Source organism: Athene cunicularia (genome assembly GCF_003259725.1).
Source record: "Athene cunicularia isolate RWA chromosome 1 unlocalized genomic scaffold, athCun1 chr1_part1, whole genome shotgun sequence".
In the NCBI taxonomy this organism is placed as follows: domain Eukaryota; kingdom Metazoa; phylum Chordata; class Aves; order Strigiformes; family Strigidae; genus Athene; species Athene cunicularia.
Genome location: NW_020799091.1, coordinates 127,043,158 through 127,067,939, shown reverse-complemented (window position 1 = coordinate 127,067,939; position 24,782 = coordinate 127,043,158). Strand labels below are relative to the sequence as shown.

The 24,782-nt window shown below is 50.8% G+C and overlaps 2 protein-coding genes across 2 annotated transcripts in view; one reads left to right on the top strand and one right to left on the bottom strand.

Annotated features, from left to right (window-relative positions):
* Window positions 1-10,449, top strand: part of IFFO1 (intermediate filament family orphan 1) — an 11,598-nt gene extending 1,149 nt beyond the window's left edge. The window contains exons 2-11 of the mRNA XM_026847223.1: window positions 6-25; window positions 5,737-5,797; window positions 5,886-5,981; window positions 6,194-6,334; window positions 6,780-6,788; window positions 7,255-7,439; window positions 7,916-8,036; window positions 8,701-8,793; window positions 8,988-9,118; window positions 9,685-10,449. Of these exons, the coding sequence (XP_026703024.1) occupies window positions 6-25; window positions 5,737-5,797; window positions 5,886-5,981; window positions 6,194-6,334; window positions 6,780-6,788; window positions 7,255-7,439; window positions 7,916-8,036; window positions 8,701-8,793; window positions 8,988-9,118; window positions 9,685-9,787 (960 nt within the window). The 3' untranslated portion in view covers window positions 9,788-10,449. The remainder of the gene's footprint in view (window positions 1-5; window positions 26-5,736; window positions 5,798-5,885; window positions 5,982-6,193; window positions 6,335-6,779; window positions 6,789-7,254; window positions 7,440-7,915; window positions 8,037-8,700; window positions 8,794-8,987; window positions 9,119-9,684) is intronic.
* A 10,531-nt stretch (window positions 10,450-20,980) lies between these two features.
* GAPDH (glyceraldehyde-3-phosphate dehydrogenase) lies at window positions 20,981-24,573 on the bottom strand. The gene is made up of 11 exons (XM_026847213.1): window positions 24,547-24,573; window positions 24,203-24,382; window positions 23,855-23,961; window positions 23,683-23,773; window positions 23,405-23,520; window positions 23,206-23,287; window positions 22,904-23,055; window positions 22,722-22,800; window positions 22,408-22,491; window positions 22,182-22,279; window positions 20,981-21,281 (listed from the first exon to the last, which is right to left on the bottom strand). Exons 1-11 carry the CDS (start codon window positions 24,571-24,573, stop codon window positions 21,212-21,214), a joined length of 1,086 nt encoding a protein of 361 aa, XP_026703014.1. The 3' UTR covers window positions 20,981-21,211.
* Window positions 24,574-24,782: the final 209 nt, after the last annotated feature.

The window sequence follows — 24,782 nt, the reverse complement described above, 5'->3', positions numbered from 1 at the left end:
GGGAGCGTGACGAGTACAAGCGCAGGTGAGAAGGGGCGGCGGGAGTGGGGGACCTCCCGAGGGATCCCCACCATCGCCGGGGAGGCTCTGGGGTTGGGATGGGAGAAGCGGGCAGCGGGGGAGAGGCGGCCCTGGCCTGGCTTCCTGGGAGTGCGGGCTCCGGGCAGCCTGAGGTAAGGCGCTTGTCAGGCGAACACATGGGCCCCTGGAATCGTGCGTCTGCATCTGGGTCTCCTCACTTGCCTCCTGGTGTTTGAACTCTCTCGGGATGCTTGCTGCACCTTTGCCCGTCTTACCAACCTGGTACAAGAGGCTGGAAGTGATTTTCTAAGCAGGGAAGAAATAATGTGACTCCAGGAGCTGGCGTTTGAAAGGGGAGGGAATCTGGAAACACTGGGGAAGGAGGAGCAAGCCGGAAAGTAGGTGAGGAAGGTGAACGTGCAGCAGTGAGCGGGTTTGGGTTGGAAAGGACTGCTGGGAGGAGGAGAGCGCTCTGGCTACGGAGAAAGGGCCGGGAAGCCCCTCGGTAGGGCGACTGGCTCCCCTGGGCCCTTTCCCTCTCCAGTGCTCTCCCAGCCGGCGCCTCAGCAGCAGCGAGCCATGCGGGAGCACCCCACTCCTCAGGGGCTGTCCTCCCCACCCAAAATAGCTGCAGCTTGGCATGTGCCTCGGAGAAGGGCGAAGCAGAATGCAAAGCTAATCTCTTGGCTGGTTCTTCTTTCCCGTGCGGGGCGGCTGCTGCTCTTGCATCGCGCCAGCAGTGCTTTTGTTTCAAGCCCGTTTTCGAGGCTGGTCCCAGATCCGCACGTAGGATGATATCAGGCAGAGGGCTGGCAGCGCCGGGATGGGTGAGACCATCGCTGGTGACTGACGCCACGCGAGCGACTGATTTTTAATTTTTTTTTTTTTCAGAAGAGTCATCACTTTGTGATGCTTTAGAAGCAATTAAAAAGTAACTGATTACATACCCAAGAGAGCGAAACTGTGTGCTCTACTCGCGGGAGCCATGCTGCTGACCTGTGCTTCACAGCTGAGGCCTCTGGTGCCAAGATCAAGGCTGGGGATCCAAGATGATACCTTATGTTTTCGGCTTTATAAGGCTTTGGCTGAGCAGACTTGCCTGTCGGATGCTCCAGAGGCATCAAGCAAGGCATGTGGAAAGGAAGAGTTGGCACCTCTTCTTTCCCACCTATTGCTGTGTGTACCTAAGGCCTTTTATTATTAAGCCAGGAGCAGGCAGCTCTCCTTGCCTTATGTTTTCAGATCGGAGAGCGGGGAGCTGGAGCCACCTTTTTGGCCTGGAGGGCTTGAGCCTCCCCCACTCAAACTGGGTCAGCCAGAGGGGACCAAGTTGGGTTTGTCGGTGCTGCTGAAACTTTGGGAGAAAGGAGAGCTTTTCAGGGTTGTCCTGCTCTGGCAAGTGGGCTTTGGGAAGGCTGCAGGAGGAGTGTCGGCGGGAATGGGGACACTGTGGGCAGGCAGGGGCGCACCACGAGCTGTTGCGGGCCAATGTTGGTGGTGGTATCTATTTTTGGACTGTGTTACCAGGAGCTGGGGGAAAGCAGACCCCACCCCCCAGACCCTTTCCAGCACTGGGAACTTTCTGACAGGTGTAGCCAGGTCCCAAACAGGGGAATGGGACAGAAGGATCCCATTTCCACACCCTTCCCCATGCTGAGGGCTGATACCCACATCTCCTGGGAGCAGAGACCTCCCTGCCATGGCAGGCTCTGATCTGCCATGGGGACAGCGGGACTGGTGTCATCCCTTTGCCATGTGCCTGGGGGCAGAGGGAAGAGACCGTGTTAATGTGAGATTTCCCTGTTCTCAGAGCTGTGGCTTGGGTGCTTGAGCTTGTCGTGTCTTTGGGGCAGCATTGCCACTGTACACCCCACAATACGTGTGCCACAGGAGGAGCTTCTCTCTGGATATGCAGGCCTGAAATTCAAGTCTGGAATCTAGGAGAGGTGTGGGAGCAATAGGGAGGGATGAGAAGAGATGCAGCAGCAGGGGAGAGGCTTGCACTTGGGAGGAGCAGACTGAGGCTAGGTGGCCTGGAGAGGGGCAAAGGGTGCCTGCGAGTATCATCCAAGCGCTGGGGATCTGAGAGTCTCATTGGGTTTGTGCCATCTGCTACAACTATATTCCCAAGCAGTTTTTATCTGGGATGCTCCAAGGACATGCTGGGGGTGTGGGGTGAGTAGTGTTACGGCACAGTGTGTTAGTGTCACAGAATGGTTGGGTTGGAAGGGATCTTTAAGGATCGTCTAGTCCAACCCCCTGCCATGGAGTTTCGCCAGTTCAGGTTGCTCAAAGCCCTGACCTTGAACACTTCCTGTGATGGGGCATTCACAGCTTTTCTGGGCAACCTGCTTCAGCGTCTCATCGTAAAAAAATTCTTAATTATGGCCAATCTAAACTTACCCTCTCTCAGTTTAAAGCTGTTGTCCCTTGTCCTGTCACTATAGGCCTTGATAAAAAGTCTCCCTCCATCTTTCTTATAAGCCTCTTTTATATATTGAATGTCCACAAAAAGATCTTTTGTTGTTGTAATTGCCTTCCAGGGAGGTGTGCCAGGTTGCCAGGCATTCACCATTCAGGTGAAGCTCAACGATGGCAGGAGAGGGAAACATGCATCTTCAAGCCCCACAGCACCAGCGTGCACTAACTGTGCGGCATAGGGTAAAGCCTTTTGCAGTGAACAAGATTTCTAAAGGTGGGGGAGGTATTGTTTATTTTGCTAAGTGAACTTCTTGAGGGGACACAGCTGGGCTGTAGGATCAGCACTGCATCTTGTCACATCCCCAACTGTGGGAGGGCTGGCCTGCAGCCAGCTCTGGGACCCTCCTGCCCTCGCTCTCTGCTTTCTTCTGTATTTCAGCCTTTGGGCAGGATGTACATCTCCTCTCGGCGTGCGCCGGTGGCCGTGGGGTTATGTGGGGCAGCCTTGCTTCCAGCTGACAGTGACCTGGCAGCAGCCACAGTGCTGCAGGTGGGTTATTATTAGGAGTGGTGCATTGCAGGAGGGAGCAGGAAAGAAGGAGCCAGGCAGGAGGTGAGCAGGAGAGAGGCTCAGAATGGGTGGGTGCGCAGATTCGTCACAGAGTGAATTGCTGTTGCCTCCTGCCTTTAAATCGGTGTTTATCTGATCCGCACTCATCTTCCGTAGCATCGATGTGAAATGAATTCTTCCAAGGATTTGCAGATATGCTTTTACTCCCCCAGTAAGTCCAGGCTATATAGACACCCGGAAGGAGGTGGAGACCATAAAAGAGAGGAAATGCCACGCTGAGAAAGATGCTGAAAATTTTTTCTTAACAGTGGAAGGCGTTTTTCTCCCCCGGGAGGGAGGCCTTGTTTGAACAGTTCCCATATAAGGGCAATTAGGGCAATTATCCCTTTTAGCTTTCTCCTTCCCTCTCTCTTCATCTGCCTCTTCCCCAAAACGGATGGGAACCCCCTTTGACTCCCCTTTTGTAGCTGCGATATGGAGCCAACACCAACATGAGGACCGTGCACTTTGTCCTTGTTTGAGTAAGCATTGCCAACTTTAAGAGCTTAGAAATTAGTAAGCCAGGACTCTCCCACATCGTCACATTGTCTGATACCCTGAGATAACAAGTGTGAAGGCTTTTCATATGCTTTCTGATCTTTTAGACTTTAGGATTTATTTTTCAAACTTGGTGTGAGTAAGCAAGAGGATTTTTCACATCCTCATGCAGGGTCACAGCGTGCCTGTGTTGATGCTTGCAAGCATAAATAGAAACTGGAGATCACAGCATCAGGTAGGGCCCAGCTCTGGGTGCTTTCCCAGAGAAATCCCATGTCCTCAGAGAAAACTGTCTTTCCCAGAAGAGCCAGGAGCTGGGTAAGAATGCAGCAGCCCTGCCCTGTGCCGCACCGCAGCACATGCCAACCTGTCTGCTGTGGGATAACCATTTAGCAAAGAGCAGTACAGCCTGGTGGCCTCCCAACAGACCATGGACTGGGCCAACACTGCAGCGTGGCCAAAGATGATGATCTCACACAGTAAAACAGAATATAATAATTGCTAGGCAATGTGTTTTTGTATAGCAAGGCTGGGCACCTTGCAGTGCAGCCTTTTGCAAAGCCACAGAGCCTAATGCAGTACCCACTGGCCAGTGTGGTGTAAACTGGGACAATTCGTCCTGCTTCCTTGTAGGATGAAAGTGTTCTTCAATCCAACCTGTTATTCAGCCTGCTCAGGTAGCGTGGCCTGGCGCAGGGCAGCCCTCTGCACCACTACAGGCAGAAGAGCAGCCCTTCATGTTAACACCCGTCACAGCCACTCGCGCTGTAACGGGATTTGGTACTGGGTTGGCTTTTGTGCTTCTGGACAGCCTGAACTGCAGTGCTGCAAACACACCAATTCTGTCACAAATATGATGCGGGTGGGGGCAGCTCTGCAAAATCCGCAAGTGTTTTGCTGATTAAGGATACCAATTAAACTCTGACACCAGCATATTTTACTGGGGATAACTAAAAAATGTAACAGAGTAATACAGAAAACATGCAGTAAGAAAAGACAGAATAATGCACTTAAACAAATAGGGAAATACGGGGTAGCGCATCAAATCATTACCACATGAGAGAGAGAATAGTGATTAAGAAAGACACATCACCACTTGCACCCGTTACTATCATCCGGATCCGCAGATGCTGGGCAGCCCTGGTTGCAGCAGGGATTTGGAGTATCTTTCCCAGCAAGTGAGAAGTCCTATGCAGTGTGTCCATCTTTAGGTGAGGCATCCAAAGTTGCTGCAAGCGAGTCCAGCCTTATATACCAAAAATCAGCAAGCCAGAATAACTTGCACCTTTGTTTTGAGCAGAAAATTTCAGTTTTCATCCTCCTGTTGGTTTCCACCCAAAGCCTGGCCAGGGCTTGGGGTGGGTGAAGCCAAGGGAGTTTCTAACAAGGCCAAATACTAGGGTTCTTATCCTTGAACAAGGCTGAGCAAGGAGAGTTGGATACATTCTCTCAGCATTTCATCCTCACTACTGATTATATTCGGTCTAAGCTGCATCTTTCACTAGTGAGCATACATAGTTCGTTAATGATTGCATGCTAAGTTAGCAGCTTCGGCTCGGGGTCTGTTGTTCAGCCTTAAATACTTCAACGCTTTAGCACTTTTTACATCATCATAGGTGGTTTGTTATAACCTAGCACAATACCCACTAGCACGATGGTTATCGGTTACAAAATATACAGATTTCTCTATAGGTCAACTCTGGCTTGAGCCTGTTGTCCAAGTCTTCGCACTTCAGCAAGCCTGTCTGAGGGTTGGAGCTGAACCTAATGCGACCCGAGGGGCTTGGGGGTGAATGGAGAGGCCAAGAGAGTGGGTGGAGAGGCTGGTGGGCTGCATCTGGCCGTGGCTCATCCCCAGCGTGGCAGGACGTGCAGTGCAGCTGCTGCACAGAGCCTGCGGTCGGTGTCCCCAGCTCCCCCCGTGGTGGAGCAGGCAGCTTTGGCCAGCCCACAGTCAGGACGACAGAGAGTGTGGTGGGGCAGGGTTCATGGCCAGGAAGGGGGGGAGCTGACGGGCCTTTGGCAGCTGCCATTGTCTGGAAACAAGCAGTGATGCATTCCTGGGCATGTTCTCTTTCCCGCCCTGATGCCGTCATCACCCCCTCTCAGATAGCTTTGGGGTTGAGCAGCTGCTGCTCCCTCCTGTCTCCGCAGGCAGGATCTGAATGGTGCATTTGTCTCCCTAGATGGGAAGAGGAGTACACGGTGCGTGTCCAGCTTCAGGACCGGGTGACTGAGCTGCAGGAGGTGAGCATCGCTGTCTCCCCCACTTTTCCTTGCACCCCAGCTGCCCTGTGCTGACGCTGATTTGCACATCTCCTTCTACCCGGGGCAGGAAGCCCAGGAGGCTGAAGCCTGCCAGGAGGAGCTGGCCATGAAGGTGGAGCAGCTCAAGGCAGAGCTTGTTGTCTTCAAGGGACTGATGAGCAATGTGAGTCCCTAACCTCTCTCCGACCCAAGGGGTGGGGCTGCCTAGAAAAGCAGTTCCTTGGTGGGGCATGTGCTCGGTCCGGGGTGCAGTGAGCAAAGAGGGGGTGTGAATGCAGTCCTGCAGCACAAGGGGGAATGTGGGGACCCTGATTGCTGTTTGCCTTGCCTAATCTTCCTCCTTTTGTTTCCCCTCCTGTGGCACCGTGGGTTCAGAACATCACAGAGCTGGACACCAAGATCCAGGAGAAGGCCATGAAGGTGGACATGGACATCTGCCGGCGTATCGACATCACTGCCAAGCTGTGCGACGTGGCACAGCAGCGGAACTGTGAGGACATGATCAAGATGTTTCAGGTGAGAAGTGCCTGCTGCTGCTCCCGGCTCAGCTGCCGGCTCTGGGGAGGAGAGTTCTCGAAGGAGGTAGAAGAGACACCAGCCCCCTGCTAGGGGAGACACTTAGTCACCCTTACCCTCGCTCCGTGCAGTCCCTTGCTCTCTGTCTCTCTCGGGAGGACCAAGCAAAAGGGCACAGAGAGGAGGTTGAAAGCTCCATATGTTGCTTTGAGCATCGAGAGGCCCCTCAACCTCTTGCTGACCTATTGTGTTGGGCCCGGGGACCCCACAGTGGTAGGGGAGAAGCTGCAGGAGGGAGACGAGTTGCTTGAGTGTCTGTCTCTAACCCCATCTCTCTCCTTCCCCTTCCCTTCTCCGTCATCTCTCTGTCTCTCTTCTCTGTCTCTGTCTCTCTTCTCTCTCTGGATGTTGCTGCCTTTCTGTCTTGCTCTCTTTGTCCTTACAGAAGCAACTGGTTAGTTCCATTCAGTTGGGAAAGTGTACAAATTTTAAACTTTCTATAAATAAGGTTGGACTGTAAATATTGACATATTTCACCTTTTTCAGACTCTGTCTCTTTTTTCCTGTTTCTGTCACTGTGTTTCCCTGTCTCTGGACTGGGGTGGTGGGCAATTTGAGTTTTTCTGCAATAAAAACCATGTTGTTTTTTCTCATCGGATTCATAGATTTCATCTTTAGTTGCTTAGTTTTAATTTTAGAAAATGCCAAAGCCATGTTTTATCCGTTGCACCATCTTAAACCTGATCATAATGAGCCCGTCTCTCTCTTTCTCTCTTGCCTTTCTTCCTTTCTTCCTTCCTTTCTTTCTCTCTTTCTCTCTTTCTCTCTTTCCCTACCTTTCTGTCCCTCCACCATTCCTTTCCCCTTCATCTCCTCCCAACTACCTGCCCCTGACCTCGGACCCGGCCTCGTTTCTGTAGTCTCTGCACTTGTCTCCCGTTAAGGTCCCAGCCTCGGTGGGGCGGAAGCGGGAGCGCAAGCAGGTCAGCGATGAAGACACCTCATTCTCAGAGAGCGATGCCTCCCGAAAACCTGAAGAGGAAGAGGAGGACGAGACCACAGCCATGAGTATCAATGAGGAAATGCAGAGGATGCTGAACCAGCTGTGAGTGCAGTTGCTCTGCACCTCTGCTCCCAGCATTGAGTGAGGCTCTGGCTCCCGGCTCCCCACCAGCGCCCGGGATGGGGAGGACAGGGGCGGGCTGTGGATCCACTTCTCTGGGGAGGGCGAGGTGGGAGGTGCTGCTGTGGTGTATGTTCATCCTGTGCTCTGCGGCACAGTGGGACTGACCCCCTGGGAGACCTGAGCCCACCCATGCTGTGGGCGGGAACGGCTCCTCTCCTCTTGCCCCTATTTCTGCCTTTGGGAGTTCCTGCCTGAATTTGCCATAAAGCCATCTCCTTCCCCATCAACTGTTGGGTTTGGGCGCACTTGAGCTCACCTTGGCTAAACCTCCAAGAGCTGCAGCCCTGCCTGTGAGCAGGGGCAAGGCTTTTGGCACCAATGCAGCCCCCTACCTGGCCCTGCCTTGCTGGGGTTTTTCCCTGCTGGGTGCTGATGGGCTGTTCCCTTGCCCTCAGGAGGGAATATGACTTTGAGGATGACTGTGACAGCCTCACTTGGGAGGAGACAGAAGAAACGCTGCTCCTCTGGGAGGACTTCTCCGGATACGCCATTGCAGCCGCAGAGGTGCAGGGGGAGGTAACAGTGGTGTCAGATCCCCTCGAGGATCCAGCCCTGGGTTGGGACACTCGGTCCTGGGAAGATGCTCCCTCAAAGACCAGACTTCAGCCCCTCCATCCTTTGCAGGCCTGTACAGATGCTTCCCCTCTACACCCCATCATTTCTACATGAATATGTTACCACATCCTTGTGAAGGTCTCCTTGCTAGACAGACCAGGGACCTGAAAGATATGCTGAGGGCATGGTCCACATGTGTGAGGAGAGCCACAGCCCTCTTGGAAGAGGTTTCCTCTGGCTGGGCTGGTCCCTGGTGGTCCCTTGCTCAGGGTCCCCAGCCCACTGTGCAGCAGCACTGCCCAAACAGAGGACTCAAGGTCTGGCCAAAGCCCTCGCGATCCTGCTTCTTCGGCCCTCGGAAGTCCCCTGGTGATATGTCACGCTTGGGGATGGTCTGTGCTCTCCAAAGCTGCACTTTGTTAGGCTTGCTTTGAGCTGACAGGTTGTGGTGAGTCCTGGGTCTCTACCCCGTGTTGGCAGGACTGACTCATGCCTTATTTATACTACACCGCTTATTTTTCTTCCTCTTTTCCTGCCAGTTCTTTCTCTGATTTCTCTCTTGCCCTTGGTTCCTTGTGTTGGACACCTGCCTGCCTCTAAACATGCTGTCTGCTCTCCCCAACAGCAGGATGACAGCCTGGAGAAGGTGATCAAGGACACGGAGTCACTGTTCAAGAGCCGTGAGAAGGAGTACCAGGAAACCATTGACCAAATAGAGGTGGGAGGAGGAGGTGGAGAGAGCATGGCACAGAACAGGGTGAAATGGGGGGCGGGGGGGAGTGGGACCCGGGGGAGGGAGACACCATGCTGGAGCAGGTAATTGGTAGTGGGAGGTGTCAGCCTTGGGTCTGGCCACGCGTCCTGCCCTGCACTGCATCCTGGGCTCATCTCTGCGCCATTTCCCTTGTGCAGCTGGAGCTGGCCACAGCCAAGAACGACATGAACCGGCACCTGCACGAGTACATGGAGATGTGCAGCATGAAGCGAGGCTTGGATGTGCAGATGGAGACTTGCCGGCGGCTCATCACCCAGTCTGGGGACAGGTGAGCTTCAGTGGGAGGATGGGATACAGCCAGGGTGGTGGTGAGCAGGAGTTGAAGCACAGGGTAGCACTCCTGCCCTGCCCTGGTGTGACATGGAGAGGGGGCAGTTCCCAAAGTGACCAGCCTCCACACAGGTCATGGTGCTGCCTCTGCAGAAGGTGGGCTGTGCACAGGAGTCAGTTTTGACAGGTGAAGCCATCCCCCCAGCGATGGAGAGAGGAGCTGCCGTTGTGCAGGGACACTGTAGCTCCTCACGGATGTGTGGAACCACGGTGGCTCCAGGCTGGGGACCTCCGTGGTGGGCTTTCGTTGGCCTCTAGCCTCACGTGCCTTGGCAAGGTCCTGCTCTGGGCAGGCATCTCCCCCAGCCCTGCTTCATGCTCTGGACTGGTGTCCACTGGGACACCCTCCCAGCACCCAAGGATTCCCACAGACCCACATGTGCCCCAGGGGAGCGCTTCAGCTGCTCTCCTGGTGTGGGCTGGTGCTCCCTGCCCACACTGAACTGGGTTCTTTCCCTCCCCCTGGGTGGTGCTATGACCGCTGCCCTTTACTCTTCTCCACAGAAAGTCTCCTGCCTTCACCCCGGCCTCCAACAGCGAGTCGGCCCCGAACGAGGAGAGTGAGGAGTCCGACCGTGACCCCCCCAGCGATGCTTCCATCAGATAATGAGGGGAGGCCCTGCTCCTTCGGACCCCCTTCCTGGCACAGGGGGCGCTCGAGCCGTGCCTGAGAGAGACTGTCAGGGACGTGGAGCCACTGGTAAACGTCTGTCACCCAGGCTCACTCCCATTTTGGGGTGCTTGGCAGATCCCTCACCCCCCCCGCCAACCGATATCTTGCAAATGGGAATAGCTAGATAGACCTGAGTGCCCTCACCTGGGCCACTCAGCCTCCAGCCCCTTCTCTATTCCCTTCCCCTGCTTTGGTTAAACCACAGTTTGGGCAGGGAGGCTCCAAATCTGCCACAGCGGTGTTCTCCAAGGTCTCCCCGAGACCCACCTCATCCATCTTCCGTCCTGGTACACTTGACCTGCCCCCTGCCCTCCCTGCACCGCACAGAGCTAAACGAGAGCGGTACCTCCCTGCAAACTGGACCTGACACTGGTGCCAACTGGACCGAGCCTGGAGGCTCTCTCTGTCCTTGCTGCTGGCCACATGCCCGGCAAGTCCCCATTCCATGCTGGGCACCCCAAGCCTCCCCGCCTCCTCTGGGATGGGGGCCAAGTCCTGCTCACCGTGCACTTTGCTTTTGCCAGATGTCGGCGGTGCGCTCGTGTCTGTGTTATGGGGGCAAAGGGTCATTAAATAGGACAGTTTCCTTTTCTACAGCTTTGCCGGGTGTGGGCTCTCCCTGTGCTGCCGCGGGTGCTGGTGCAGCTTGAGGTGGGGGGTGTCCTCCACCAGACCCCATCGATAGGGCTTCCCATGGGACGCTCCCGTCCCTTGGGCGTGCTGGAGGGGACCAGCGTTTCTTTGTAGCATTTGCATTGGTGGCCATTGCACGTGCTCGTCTGGTGGTGGGAGGGTGGCCAGAGGGGGTGAGCAGCCTGCTGAGAGGCAGCATTTTGCAGGGCCATCTGCTGAGCAGTGGACCCAGGCTGCCCAGCCAAGGCAGGTGAAGCTTCAAATTAAAAAATGCTCACAAAAGATCCTGAAGGAAAGAGAAAATAGATGTCAGCAGTTTCTGGATCACCTCTTAAGATGAGGTAAAGTAGATAAAATAGGGGCTGAGGGGTGCCACAGTCTATCTCTGTGGGCTGGCTTGCGTAGCTCAGGCTGCTGTGTGCTTGAGCTGCAAGCTCTGGCATGCCTGCAGCACACAGGGTCGGGGTTTGGGCAGGGTGAGGTCCTCTGCCTGTGCCTGCAAGACGTGTTAAGGCACACGTCGGCGATTCAGTGTGGGCTACGCTGGCTGCCTAGAGCTGGCAGGGAGGTGAGGCCCTGCAAATGGCAGGAGAAGCTGGTGGCTGAGGAAACCTCCAGGCCAGGAGAACTGCCGCTGGGAAATGACAGTCCCTCAGCCCATGGTCTGCTGTGGCTGGGCTCTGGCTGGCAAACGCCATCTCCAGCTCTCAGGGGCAAGCAGGGAGAGTCTTTTGTGGGAGCCACACGGTGCTGGGTAGCAGCACAGGCGTGCTCCCCCAACCCCAGCTGCGTGTGGCTCTGCGGGCGGTGGGAGGTGTGTGCCTCGGTGCCTGCCCTGAGACAGGGTGTGGAGGTGAGGCCCATGGCAAAGACCTTGCCCAACCGTTTCCATTTCTTTCCCTCTTCCCTTTTAAATTTTTTTTTTTCCTAAAAGAGCTAAAGCCAAAGGAAATATTTTAATCTGGGCTTTTTCTTTTGAGTGGTGATGCCTCACACGCAGATCAGGGATCACTTTCTATCATGCCTGGAGGCTCTTATGGTTCATGCAAATCCTGTTTCCCATACATGTCTCTGCAGTGTTTTCCACTCTTTCTCTGGTGTGGAGATCTCCATGACTGGCTGGCTAAGTCTGGCTTCCCTGGTGCATAATCCATGACGTGTGTACCTTGGCCTCTCGGTACTGCTTAAGAAACCCACAGGACTGCAGAATATGTACCCTGAGAGAATTCAAGCATGAAGCACAGAAGGACTGGCATCACTGCCTCGAGCAGTTGTTGCCCAGAGGAGCAGCTGATGCTGCCAGACACCCGTGTACCAGGTCACATGGGGACCCCAGTCCCACACTGCTCGTCAGAACTTCATTTGCCATGAAACTGAGATCTCCCCGACCCGTGTGTGCAAGATGCTGTTCTCTGGTGAATTGTGTTGCCAGCAATAGGCTCCATTCCCCAGCCAGTGTGACAGCCCCCAAGATCTCACTGGCAGGACACGATCCTTTGCCTCAGCGATGTCTCTGCATGAGAAGCACAGCCCAAGGCCTCCACTGTTAGCCAGACCATCTTCCCTGCATCTACCTGTCCATCAGTGCTGGATATAAGGAGATGTGGACCTTCCATCTATTTAACTCCTCTCTGTGGGCTCCTCTCCATTCTTTGGGGAGTATCTAGCCTTCTTTTTTCTACCGTGAGCCCTGGTGGGAACTGTAGCATCTGTGAACTGCTCAGTGCTGTGTTTCTTCTCATGTTCCTAACCTCATCCCTTTTCCAGGACACCTCTCAGCAGTACCTGCTCAGGAAGCAATATCAGAAGAAATTGTCTAGCAAAGACCCAGGTTTTTGAACACCTGCTGGTCCACATTCATTTCAGAGGAAATAATCGTATCTTGTTTTACCCTTAGACCCCAGCCCATTCCAAAATCTTTGGCCTAAACTCCCTGAAAGACTTCGTTTCAGGGGCAGCTTGGCCACTGGTGGAGTGTGCCTTTTCCTGTTCTTGACCAAGATGATTAATTGATGAAATGAACCTTGGAGGAACTGGTTCTTAGTGCACCAGGGCAGGCCTTGGCATGCAGCAGACAAAGTCCTACCTCACTTGGTGTCCATGCATTCATGTGAATGTTTGTTGCCCCAGTACAGTCCAAGCACTGATGTGTCTTACTGAGTGGGGTTCCATGGCAAGATGCATCCAGGCAGTTCCTCTGTCACCATCTGTCTTGGGATTGTGGCTGCTGTCTGGTTGACCTCCATGAACCATCCTTTTAGGATCATGTCTCTCTGGACTAGCAGTAAGGTCCTCCCTTTGAATATTTAGGCATGTTGGTTCAGCTTCCCCAACCTGCAGAAGTCTCTGTTAGTGGGGACTTACTCGGGCAGTCTGGAAACATGCTAGTGATTGCTCTGTCTTCTCCCTCCCCAACATTTGAACTGTTGTGTCTAGGTGAGGACAGGCACAACTTTTATATCAGCAGTGGGAGTGGCACAAAACCCCTACCTTGAGGCAAGAGTTGTCCCTGGGCTGGGACAGACCCACTTGTGAGGTGCTGAGGGACACAATCAGCCTTTGAGCTGGGGTAAGAGATGCAGTTCTCTGCCGTGGCTGCTGTGCTCTGTGCTCCCTGTGCTGAGATCAGCCTCTTGGCAAGGGACTTCAGTGGTGTTTCTGATCCTGTGGCATGCAGAGTGGCCTCCCCCCTGCCCCTTTCCTAGTGAAGTTCCCTGGGACTCATCTGAAAGGTTGAGCTCTCATATTTGGAGACTCTGCCTGGCCCTGATAGTAGCTCTGAGACCAGGCCCACTGAGTTTCTTGAGGAAGACTACCAGATTTTCCCATAGAGGGTGGGAAGCATTGCCCTCCTTGCACGTCACCGCATCAATGTGGGATGTTCTTACTGGGTCTAGAGAGGGTTGAGTCAACCTAACCACTAAGTAGACCAGGTCTTTTACCCTGTGTTAAGTAAGCCCGCTCTCTCCCTTTACCTATTCTTGGATGCCATCTATTTTAGATTGTATCTCAGAACTGAAAGAGCCTGACTTGTCTGTCCATTCAGTTAAGGTTCTGTATTTTCCACCCAGCACCCTTCCTGTAGGCACTTTATAACATGTCCCACACAGCTCAGCTTTGTGTGAGTTAGTTTTTCCTTATTTCAGGATTCCTTAGAGGGACCTAAATACGATGTTGACAGCCTTTGCTGCAGCAACTTTTGATTCCTTGGTAACCTGTTTATTCTTCTATTTGTCTTGTTTCTTAGCCAAGAGGTAAGAGAGGTCAGAGCTGCATAGAAAATTATTCTTGTTTCTGGATTTGAGCTTGGCTTTCCTAAGCCTTGTACCTCTGCTGGAAAAGCTTTGTTTGTTCTCAAGAAGGCCATATTCTTTATATGTTTATGGTTGTTGCTATCACAGGTACCTGTAGCACAGAGTGTTCCTGAACTTCCACATGATGATCAAGTATGTCAAATACTCTGGTTACAGGTAAGAAACCTCCTTTTGAGAGGAGAGGTCAGAATTAATGAACACAGTAGAGTGCTGTCTCCTTGGAGATGCATCTGGATGGACATGGACAGGCTCCTGAAGACATCTGGCAAGCCCCTATGCACAGCGATTGATGCTGAGAGCAGCAGTGAGACAGCATGGAGAACTGGATGGGCTGCAGACAGCTTTAGGGAAGCCCGGTCACCACTGGGTATCTTCCACCGGATGTATGAGACTGTGAGAGGTGGTTTAGATGTGAATTTTCTAAATGCTTGGGACGCTTTCTGTTGGGACGGGAATAAGGAGAGGATGCTGTAGGTCTGCTGGTGGTGGGGGGGGTATATACTTCATAGCTTGGAGAGCAGCTATGAGAGCTGGGATATACTATATATACTAGGATATACATACTACCACTTAGCAGTATTGAAAAGGAGCTCAAGCGGCCACAAAAATACATCATGACTAAGCTGAATCAACACCACAACAGATAAGAAGAGGCAGCATTTTCAGCTTTGACAGCAGACTGCATCTGGACCAGGTGCAAGAGGAGAAAGAAATTCTCAGGGTAGGAAGAGATGTGGTTTAATTTTCATGGTGACATCATAGAACTGCTAGCTCACCCATCTAACGCACTGGGTAAGAGTGGAATAGGCAAGAGCAGTTGTGATTTGGAAGATGTGCTAGAAATCACATCTGCTCTAGAGCTAACAGCCAAACAACATGCTCTGACACAGTTTCATTAAGGCATTGAAGTCTTATATACTCCTGAATCCCCAAACAAAACATGGTGATTTATTTTGTTAAGTACCTCTCTGCTTTGTGTGAGGAGGAAAATTATGTTGTCATGCAAGACTTTGGCTGGGGATACTGAAGAATATGCTGTGCTATGGAGAGTTTCTCATCAACTTACAAACGATGGCATGTCTAGGTAAGGCAATAATTTTAGATGTCCTTGTGACATCTAAAGATGGGGTTAGGATTCATGGTTGCCTAAAGACAAGGCATCAGCTGAGAAACAAATCCAGGCATCACCCAGAACAAAAATACTGTAATGGAGAACTGCATGGGGTTCTGCAGCTTTTTCTTACAGTGAAATTGTTTTGGGAAGTATTTAAAAAGTACAATTAAGTGGAAGATCTTTGGAAAGAAGAGTTTTTCCAGTTATCAAAAAACCTGTGATTTATTGTGCCTGAACCTTTCAGTAAACTACTTCCTTGAATAAGTGACCATGTGACAATGGCACTTAGAATAACAAATAAAAATAATAAAGCCTGACCTTAATTAATAAAAAATAAACCTTGTAACAACTGCAGCAGCTATGGATGGGGGGAAAAGGAAGGGAGGATCAACAAACTTAAGCTGTATAAAAAAAGGTCTTCTGCTACTCATATCACCTCAAGAAAAAAATAACAATAGCTGGATGTCAAAGACACTAACAAGTTGTTCTAGTTATATTTAAAGAAAAATCAATCCTAGCAGTAATATAAACCATTTTTCTTGGCTGAAATTGGAAAGAAAAAAAAAAAAGAGGCAAAAAAAGAGATGTACTCACCAGATATGTGTGTTCTGTATTTGGAAAGAGCAGAATGTGGTCAGAGGGGAATGATGAAGGACTTTCCAGCCATTAGCAATTAAGGAGGATCCTTGACAGGATCTTCTGAGAATAAACTCTTCTGCATTTCCAGGCACAGATGCCCTAGAGAACGCTAACGTAGAGGTGCATGGGGTGCTGTAGCAGTGAACGAGCCACTGCGCAAAGCCTGAGGCTGCTTGGGGAAATGGAGTAAGGGATGCTGGAAAAAAAAAAAAAAAAAGGCACAGCACTGTTGCTGCGTTCCTGCAAATGGTGTTTTGCAAAACGCGCTAACCTCAGCCATGATGAAAGAGTGTTGGCTGCTAAAATCCATGGTTCGCTGATGTCAATTTTTAAGTGCATGGGGGACGACATTTAAAAAAAAACCTGTGTGGACGGGTGAACAAATGACGCCAGTGATTAGTCTGACAGGCCATGTATGAAAACCAATGAGAAACCAGTAGAGAAGGGAGGAGGGTAGAAATCACGGAGGAATGGAAAAAAACTGCACAGATCTATGGAGGCACAAGGAATTGACAGACAAAGCTGACACCATTTTTGATATGTAGAAGTGATATAGACTCTCAAAAGGAGTAAATATCTTAGTCAAAAATGCAAAGAGGCATTAAAACATATTTTTAAATAGAGTCAAAACATAGGTTCTGTTGCCATACGTACATAGCCAATATTTAAGCATAGACACATCTAAAAGCAAAGAAATACAAGTGACTAACCATCCCCAGGACAACAGGAGTGCTGGAAAGAGGGCAGGGCTCACAAGCAATCTCATGTGAGTTCTCAGACAGGTGCTGACGCTGATGGCATCTTTAAATATCTTATCCCCGTGTGACATTGGTGTGCTTTGACCTGCTTTGCACTGTAAGTCGGAGTAGATGGAGCAAAGACCCCTAACCATGACTCCAGGCTGGAGGAAAATGTTTTGAGAGTGAAAAGTTTAGTTATTTTGCTCCTTAAAAAAAAAAAAAAGCATGTGAGCATTTTTGCTCAGTGCCTAAAGTCACTTCGTGATGATGGTCTAGATGGCAGTTTAGTCAGGCTGAGAAAGGCGTACTAAGAGTCTGAGGAGATGGGGAAGCTGGAGGCCATGTGCATTCAGTGAGATTTCAGTGTCTGCTTGGGGTCCAGCACCCAGCTTGTAACTGGAAAGATGGACATTACAGAGATCACAAACCACCTAGTTTTTTTTCTGTCCCAGAACTCCGAGCAAGGCCAACAAAGGTTTGGTGGAGTTGGGACACGTTACAGGAAGGCTTTTAAACCTGCAGTGTCAGAGTTGTCCCCTCTACTACATGAATTACTTCTTATTTAGCAACCTTGAATTTCACCCACCATTTCAATAACCCAGTCACTTGGTCGTAAGTTCCTTCTGCACCTTTCCATAGTGTTGAATGTCCTACATCATATTGCATAATCAGCAAACCTTGGTGCCCTATGTTCTGAAGGTGTTGAATAGAAATGACCCTGGGGCAGATGTCCTCAGACCCTGGTCCCTCAGACCTTCTCTCTCAGTCACCAACACCCTTGCCACTAGTTCTCAGTCTGGAAAGGGTGTTTTTTTTCCCTATCCTGGGGCAGTTCATGTTCTTTGAAAGGTTTTGCTGGTCTGCTTTTGCCTAAAGCCATTTGTGTTTCATTATGTGGGGAGGCTGAGGCAGTGGTGAATTACTTAACGGCACAATTACCTGTCACCCATTTCATGCTGGAGACCATCTGAGTCCAGCACCTGGTACTGAGGGTTTGCTGCCCTTCATGTCACAGACATGTTCTCAAGTCCTGATACTTCGGTTTGCAATGGTGGCTTCGTCTCATCGCTGCTGAGGAAACAATCTCTTGTCTAGGGATACCCCAAACCTCCTCTGATGGCAAAACATCAGTTTTACTTTTCTCCCACAGCCTTAGCTTCCTTAATCATGCCCATGCTATCTTACAGTTTTTTGGCAGCTGCTTTTTTTTTTTTTTTTTCCTCCAAGATGCATTTGAAAAAGGTTGTCATACTACCTTTTCTATTTGTCACATCATTTTCTAAAAATCTGGCTTTTTGACTGCTGCCTTTTCAAATCTCATTCAGTAAAGCATAACCCAGTACTACTGTTCCTTCTAGGAACACTTAATTGAGAAAAACTCCCTTCAGACAACACTTCTGTAGTAGAGATAAGATATGGAGGGTAGTTAGCTGTCCTGTAGTAAGAAATTACATTCAGCTCAGAAGAGTTAATAATTTTTTATTTTTTTTTTCCAGTGTGTCTACAGTACAATTGCCCAAAGGTAGGCAGCTTGTTTTTGATGACATGCCTGCTTTCTGTCAGCACTGCTGGTGTCCACAGAGGTATTTGCATACCCTGAGTTTAAGTAAGTGATGAACCTGCATTTTGTGAATGTCATCTGTTACAAAGGAATTTGGAACACTATCAAGATGTTTATCTTACACAACTGTGCAATATATGCCTTGTGTCAGAGTCTTTCCTATCAGAGACCTGTATCTCCTCTTCCTTCCATAGAGCTTGTTGATTGCTTTGCTCAAAACTCATTACTTCAGAAGTGGACAGAGTGTGTTTTAAATGTCTGAGACATTTTTACTGTGCTTATGCAGTCACCATTTTGTTACACTTTGGTGTGATATTTTTTTTTTTTTTCCCCAAGCAAGTTTCCACATCTGCTCAAGATGTTTTTCGCTACATGGCATATTCCTTAATGCTGAAGCTTTGTGCTGACATCTTGAGAAGACGGTGGTCTGAGGACAACTAGCCATTTCTTGGGGGAGCAATGCATGGCTGGTAGTGCACGTAAATGAAGTATAAAATAATTTCTCTAAACATTCAAAGTTGCCATAAAAGGGAATATTCCTGCAACACCATTGCTAATTACCGTACTTCAGCATCATTTGAATTTTCTCTGACTTAAAAAAAAAACCCCAAAAGGTGCAGCATACCACCCCTAGAAATGGTTGGGTGCCCATCAGAGAAGTTGTCCTGTGGGTGGGCCAGAGAGCTTTGTGTCAGCACAGCTCTGCAAAGGAGTGATCCTGTCTCTGAGGTGTATCCTTCTCCCATGACAGCCTAGCACGGCCAGCCCTGGTGTTGGCCAGCTGAGGAAGGCAGAGTTGAGTCTTTGGCCAGGATCAGTGGCTTTCTATACCTTCCCCTGGACAGGTGTTCATAAACCAAGATGGATTCTGGCTCATCATAGTTGCTCTTGGAGACAGTTTGCCCTGGCAGAGTGGCATAGTTGCTTTTAGCTCCTTTGCCTCTTTATGTCCGACTGCCTGCCTTCTCTGACCAACCATTTCTACCAGTTTTCCTTGGAAATGCTTTAAGAGCAATCCTGGATCTCCCCTACTTAGGAGAAAAATCTTCTCCAGAGAGAGAAGCAGCTGCCACAGCCGATCTCCCATCTTTATCCCAATGCTAGCTGCAGTCATATATGTCAATTTTTCAAATTGAAAAAAACATCTTTAGGGCAGGGTTGTAGTTCTTGGCCAGGCTGGCCGCTGAGCTGGCTTTTCCATCTGTCCGGAGGGGCCTTGCTGTGGTGCCATCTGCAGGCACAGTGTCTGGATGCAAAATGAGGGTTTAATAGAAGAGCTGTGCTTTTTCAGGAACTTATGAGAGAGGAAACCAAGCTCTTCAGGCAGTCCAGAGACTGCATGACTCGTTTGCCACAGTCGCTCTCCCTGTTTCCATACAGGAGCAACTCTTTTGATTTCTGTGATTCCTGGCTCGCCTCACCTAGCTACCATATTTTTTTCTCCTGGAATTTCAAGCAAGATTGTAAACCGATTGAAAAAGTATTTTAAAACACAGTGAGCCTTTATCTGAGACATTCCCAGCAATTGTTAGTCTGAGAGCAGGTACTCTTCCTCCACCCCACCCCACCCCAGGTTGTATGAATTCGCTCATTCCCACAGCAGTTTGATCTCAGGTTGGATAGGGCTCTTCCTTGTTAAATAAGAATTATTTGCTCTAGGTGAATTTTCAGGCAGCTTTATCTTGCTCAGAAAACAGAGGAAAAAGGTGACTCTTTGAAATGTTCCTAATTCAAAACTCAGCTCAAAATATCTTTGTTTTACAGAGGAAAACAGACATCCAACAAGGTGTTTCAGTAGCTTCTCTGCACTTCCAGATGATCTAGCAAGATGCTCACTGGCACACACACAAATACACAGGCAGCAGCACACAGGACAGCCATTCAAAGCACTCAAGCACAGCAATTGAGGACAGGATGGGACCAACCCAAGACTCATTTGTAAACCCGACAGGCCTGCAGGCTACACCTCTCCCCCACAAACCCAGGTCCACAGGAGGGCTGCCTCCAGTTAGACCCAGCATCAGGCAGCTCCCATTTAACTCCAGTTACCTAAAGCTCCCACAAGGCCATTGGTGGGCTAAGCCAGGTATTGCTCTGGCCCAAGGGCTAACAAGCTGCTTGATCCCATCTGCTATCCAGAGGCAGGTTATTCAACCTTTTCCTCTTCACAAAGCAATTTTGAGTCATTGCCCTCTAGTCTGGTAAACATTTAATTTTTTACGCAGCTCAACCACTGGAGATGAGCAGCTCCGGTGAAACTATGTCCAACATACCTTGATCCTGGGAGCTTAAGGCCTCCAGCTTAAGACTTTGCTCCAGATCAGGGTCTGAAGCAGCTGGGGTCTACACAACAGCTCCAACCTTGCCTGCCAGGGTGAGAATGACACATCACCCCAGAAACAGTAAATTGAGCTGCTAAAAGTCAGGGGGACACACAATTTTGGCTTATCTACTCCAGTGCACTCAGGTCACAGAAGGCTCAGCCCCTGCGTGGCAGCATTCATGCCTGCAGGAGGTAACACAGTTACCTAGGGTTGACACTCACCTTGCAGAGATTTGCCGCTCAGGAGCTTAACTGCAACTGCCCCTCCTTCCATCCAGAATTAAGTGAGAATTAAGACTAGCTAGCACCATGGTAACACTGGCCTCCATGTCCTGAGGCAGCCATTTCCTCTAGGGCAAGTTGATTCATTTGAAAAGGTAAAATCAAATTAAAAAAAATCCTCCTTGTAACATTTCTCCTAAGGCAAGGAGAAATAATTCCTGTTTCTTGCAATCCTTTGCCAAACCAAACACAAAAAAGAAGTTACCTGCTCAGCACTTTATTCTGTGTATACTCACCTGACAAGCAAATCCAGAAAGGCAGAAGGTGGATGGATCAGCAGACCTGCTTTCCAACTCTACCAGGCAGCAGTTCTGTGAGGGCAGCCTTGCACCACACCTTATTTTGGGCTGAGAGCTGGAGCCTGGCCTCTCACATCTGTCAGGGGTAGCTCACCACCCGATCAGTGCAGAGACAGGCACCAACTGTGCTTTGCAAGGAAGGCTCATGTTAAAGCCAGCACCTCCACTTGCTAATTACACCCCCCAGACTTTCTCCCATTTCCCACTGAGACAGGCAAGGCATTTCAGATGGTGATCACTTTTATTGATGTAAGGTGGTACACAAACAGATCAGTTTCTATCAGCCTCTCCACCTCCCCCAGGCTCGGGGAGAAGTTGGAGGAGTGGGGGAGACAAGGGAACAGAACTGGCCTCTCACTGCAGGACGCAGAGCTAAGCGGTGGTGAAAAGGGCAGGGGCTCTGGCGGAGGGGAGTCCTGCTTCCCTAGGCAGCAGGGGGGCTGTGTGCTCAGCTCACTCCTTGGATGCCATGTGGACCATCAAATCCACAACGCGGTTGCTGTATCCGTACTCGTTATCATACCTGGGGAGGGAAACAAGCACTCTCAGGACCAACCCATTTGCATCCCCTTCTGCCGCTGTTCCCACTCCTCTGGTCTGTCCCATGCAACAACTTCCCCTTGAAAGGCAATGAAAGGGCCCAACAAATGAACTTCTGACAGTTAAGACTAAAACTGATGTGATGTATGGAACCATTGCTTCATCGGTTTCTCAAGGACTCCTGACTCAACTGTTTGCTTAGGTCCCTTTTTCTGTTAAGATTGAAACACTAGTTAGGCTCCCTGCTTAAATCACTAACAGACTCAAGGCCTTCAGTGGACACTTAGGCAACTCCTAGATTTGGAAAATTAAGATAAGGGGGGGCTTGAACAAAGAGATAGAAACCCTGTTACAGGGACGGTGATGTCACTGATTTAGGAAGGAGGCACCTGGACTTGACTTCACAAAGCACTGAAGACCCTCACCCTATTTTTACTACACATGCTCAGACTATGTAAATGAATTCCAGGAACTCACTGTAAGATACCCCTTTTTTTAGGAGATCTAATGGATATGCATGATGTGTGTATGTAAACTGATGTCCCTTGCTAATTAATTCTTGGGAGGGGAGCCCTTATGGTGGAGAATCCCCAGGGCAACCCCAGCACTGCTAATAAAGAACACCTGCTCAACAGTAAGAAAACTTTACTGTTGAGTCAATTTGGTTTTTTTACCATCCACCCCCCTCCAGGAGGGGAAGGAGAAGGCTACAGTCATTTCAGGGAAGACACAATCTCTCTCCAGTTACATGTCAGAGTCACCCTACTCAGCAGGGGTGTAGTTTCACCCCGCATTCCCAGCCAGCAGCAATGTACAGGACAAGTCTGGAACTTGTCTGTGCCAGCCCCGACCCCACAGCCCTCACCCCTCTGGCTGTGCCTACCAGGAAACCAGCTTGACAAAATGGTCGTTCAGCGCAATGCCAGCACCCGCATCAAAGGTGGAGGAATGGCTGTCACCATTGAAGTCACAGGAGACAACCTGGAACAGAAAGGAAATTTTAACAGGTTACCCACAGCCTGAACCAGTGTGTCCAAACCAGGACCCCAACAAGGCTCCTACCACCAGAAAAATGAGGTGAGCACCAAAATCCACCAAGATTTACTTACCTGGTCCTCTGTGTATGCCAGGATGCCCTTCAGGGGCCCATCAGCAGCAGCCTTCACTACCCTCTTGATGTCATCATACTTGGCCTGAGAGGAGAAATTTAAGATGGTCAGATCCCAGCTCAGACAAAATGTCCGCTGGGGGGAGGGGAGGGAGCAGAGACACATGGGAGCACCATGGCAGGTGCTATTTTCATGAAGATCATATCTTAGGGAAGAGATGGATGCAGAGAGAGCAATTCCAGGTAAAAAGGAAAAGTTTGGAAGAAGCAGGGGCAAGGTCTGGAGGTTTTTAGGGCCTTGCCCACACCACTTACTGGTTTTTCCAGACGGCAGGTCAAGTCCACAACAGACACATTGGGGGTTGGCACACGAAAAGCCATTCCAGTAAGTTTCCTGAGAGACACAGAAGTCAGCACCTAGAACCCCTCTGGAATGGGTCTGAGTTGGCCAGGCACTGGCTGCAGCCTCCTGACAACCAAGAAGGGCCAACACTCACCCATTGAGCTCAGGGATGACTTTTCCTACAGCCTTAGCAGCCCCAGTAGATGCTGGGATAATGTTCTGGGCAGCGCCTCTGCCATCCCTCCACAGCTTCCCAGATGGCCCATCCACTGTCTTCTGTGTGGCTGTGATGGCATGGACAGTGGTCTGGGGAAAGAAAAAGAGCACAGGGGTAAGGACACAGCCAGTGCTTTCTAGAAAATGCATCTTAGGGGATACAGGGTGTACACATGCTTCTCCTCACATGAGGGGACATGGGGAAAGGGCACCCTCCTGAGCAGCAAGCTCCAGACCTACCATAAGACCTTCCACAATGCCAAAGTTGTCATGGATGACCTTGGCCAAGGGTGCCAGGCAGTTAGTAGTGCAAGAGGCATTGCTGGGGAAAGAGAGAGAAAGGCTTGTCAGTAAGAGGCAACACATCTACGAAGGTGAGATGAGACCCCACATAGCTGGTGAGAACTCCGGGCCAGAGAGAATCTTCCTCTCTCCTTACCTGACAATTTTCAGAGACTTGTCATACTTGTCATGGTTGACACCCATCACAAACATGGGAGCATCAGCTGAGGGGGCAGAGATGATCACACGCTTAGCACCACCCTTCAGGTGAGCCTAGAAAAGAGAAAGGGATTAGATAACCCAGAATCCTTCCAACACCTCACTTCAGAAAACCTCCTCTTTCCTTCCAGCCCCATCTCAAGCACCTCTGTGCACTAGTAATGCACCCCCTCAAGCAGGAGCAGCAGCATCCCTTCTCCTGCATGCCACACTCACCCCAGCCTTCTCCATGGTGGTGAAGACACCAGTGGACTCCACAACATATTCAGCACCAGCATCTCCCCACTTGATGTTGCTGGGGTCACGCCTGAAGAACAAAGCTGTTATGAGCTGCGCTGCGAGGCACATGCTTTCATTCTCCCAAGGGGCAAAAGGGAGTGCTACTTACTCCTGGAAGATGGTGATAGCATTCCCGTTAATCACAAGTTTCCCATTCTCAGCCTTGACTGTGCCCCGGAAGTGACCATGAGTAGAGTCGTATTTGAACATGTAAACCTAGCAAGGAGAGAAGAGAAGGTCAGACACCCCAGCTGCCATCTCCCCAAGCCTCGCTCTGCCTACACCGCAGTCTCAGCTCCCCACCTCCCTGGTGACCTTGTCCAACTGGAAGTGGCTCTGCTGAACCTCCCAGCCCTGCACCACCACCCTACACCTGCTTTTCCTGGGAAGCTACTAGAACAGAGCCAGAGGAGCCCTGCTCAGCAAGACCTGGAGGAGGCACTGCAAAGCAACTCACCATGTAGTTGAGATCAATGAAGGGATCGTTGATGGCCACCACCTGGACTTTGTTGGAGAGGATGGCAGCCCGGGTGACCAGGCGGCCGATACGGCCAAATCTGGGGAGAGACAGACATGGGTGAGGAGGAGCCACAGTGAAGCCGCCGGGCTGGGCACGGCCTGCTGCCTTCCTTCGGGATCATCATCTGCCACCTCCTGCTCAGCAGCCACGTCCAAAGGCCGATGTGCCTCGGTTAAAGATTAAGAGCGACCCCCGCACCGGAAAGGTCAAGCTCTAAATTTACTGTGGGCCCCCGGGGATCCAGTTACTCCTCAGTCCGGTGGGAGAAGGTCACGTCCCACCATGGCCGCCACCGACACACGATCCATCGGGCAACCTTTCAGGGGGTGGGGTGGGGGGTGCTCACAGCCCGCCGATGGGGTGCGGGGTCCCCTCGGGGGGTGCGTGTGGGGGCCGGGGCAGCCGTGCAGCAGCGGCGCTTCCGCGGTGAGTCACCCCGAATCTGCAGGGGGAAGTGACTCAGCAGCTCGCCCTGCCCCAGCCCCTGCCCCTCAAGCCCGGCACAGGGGGCGATGGT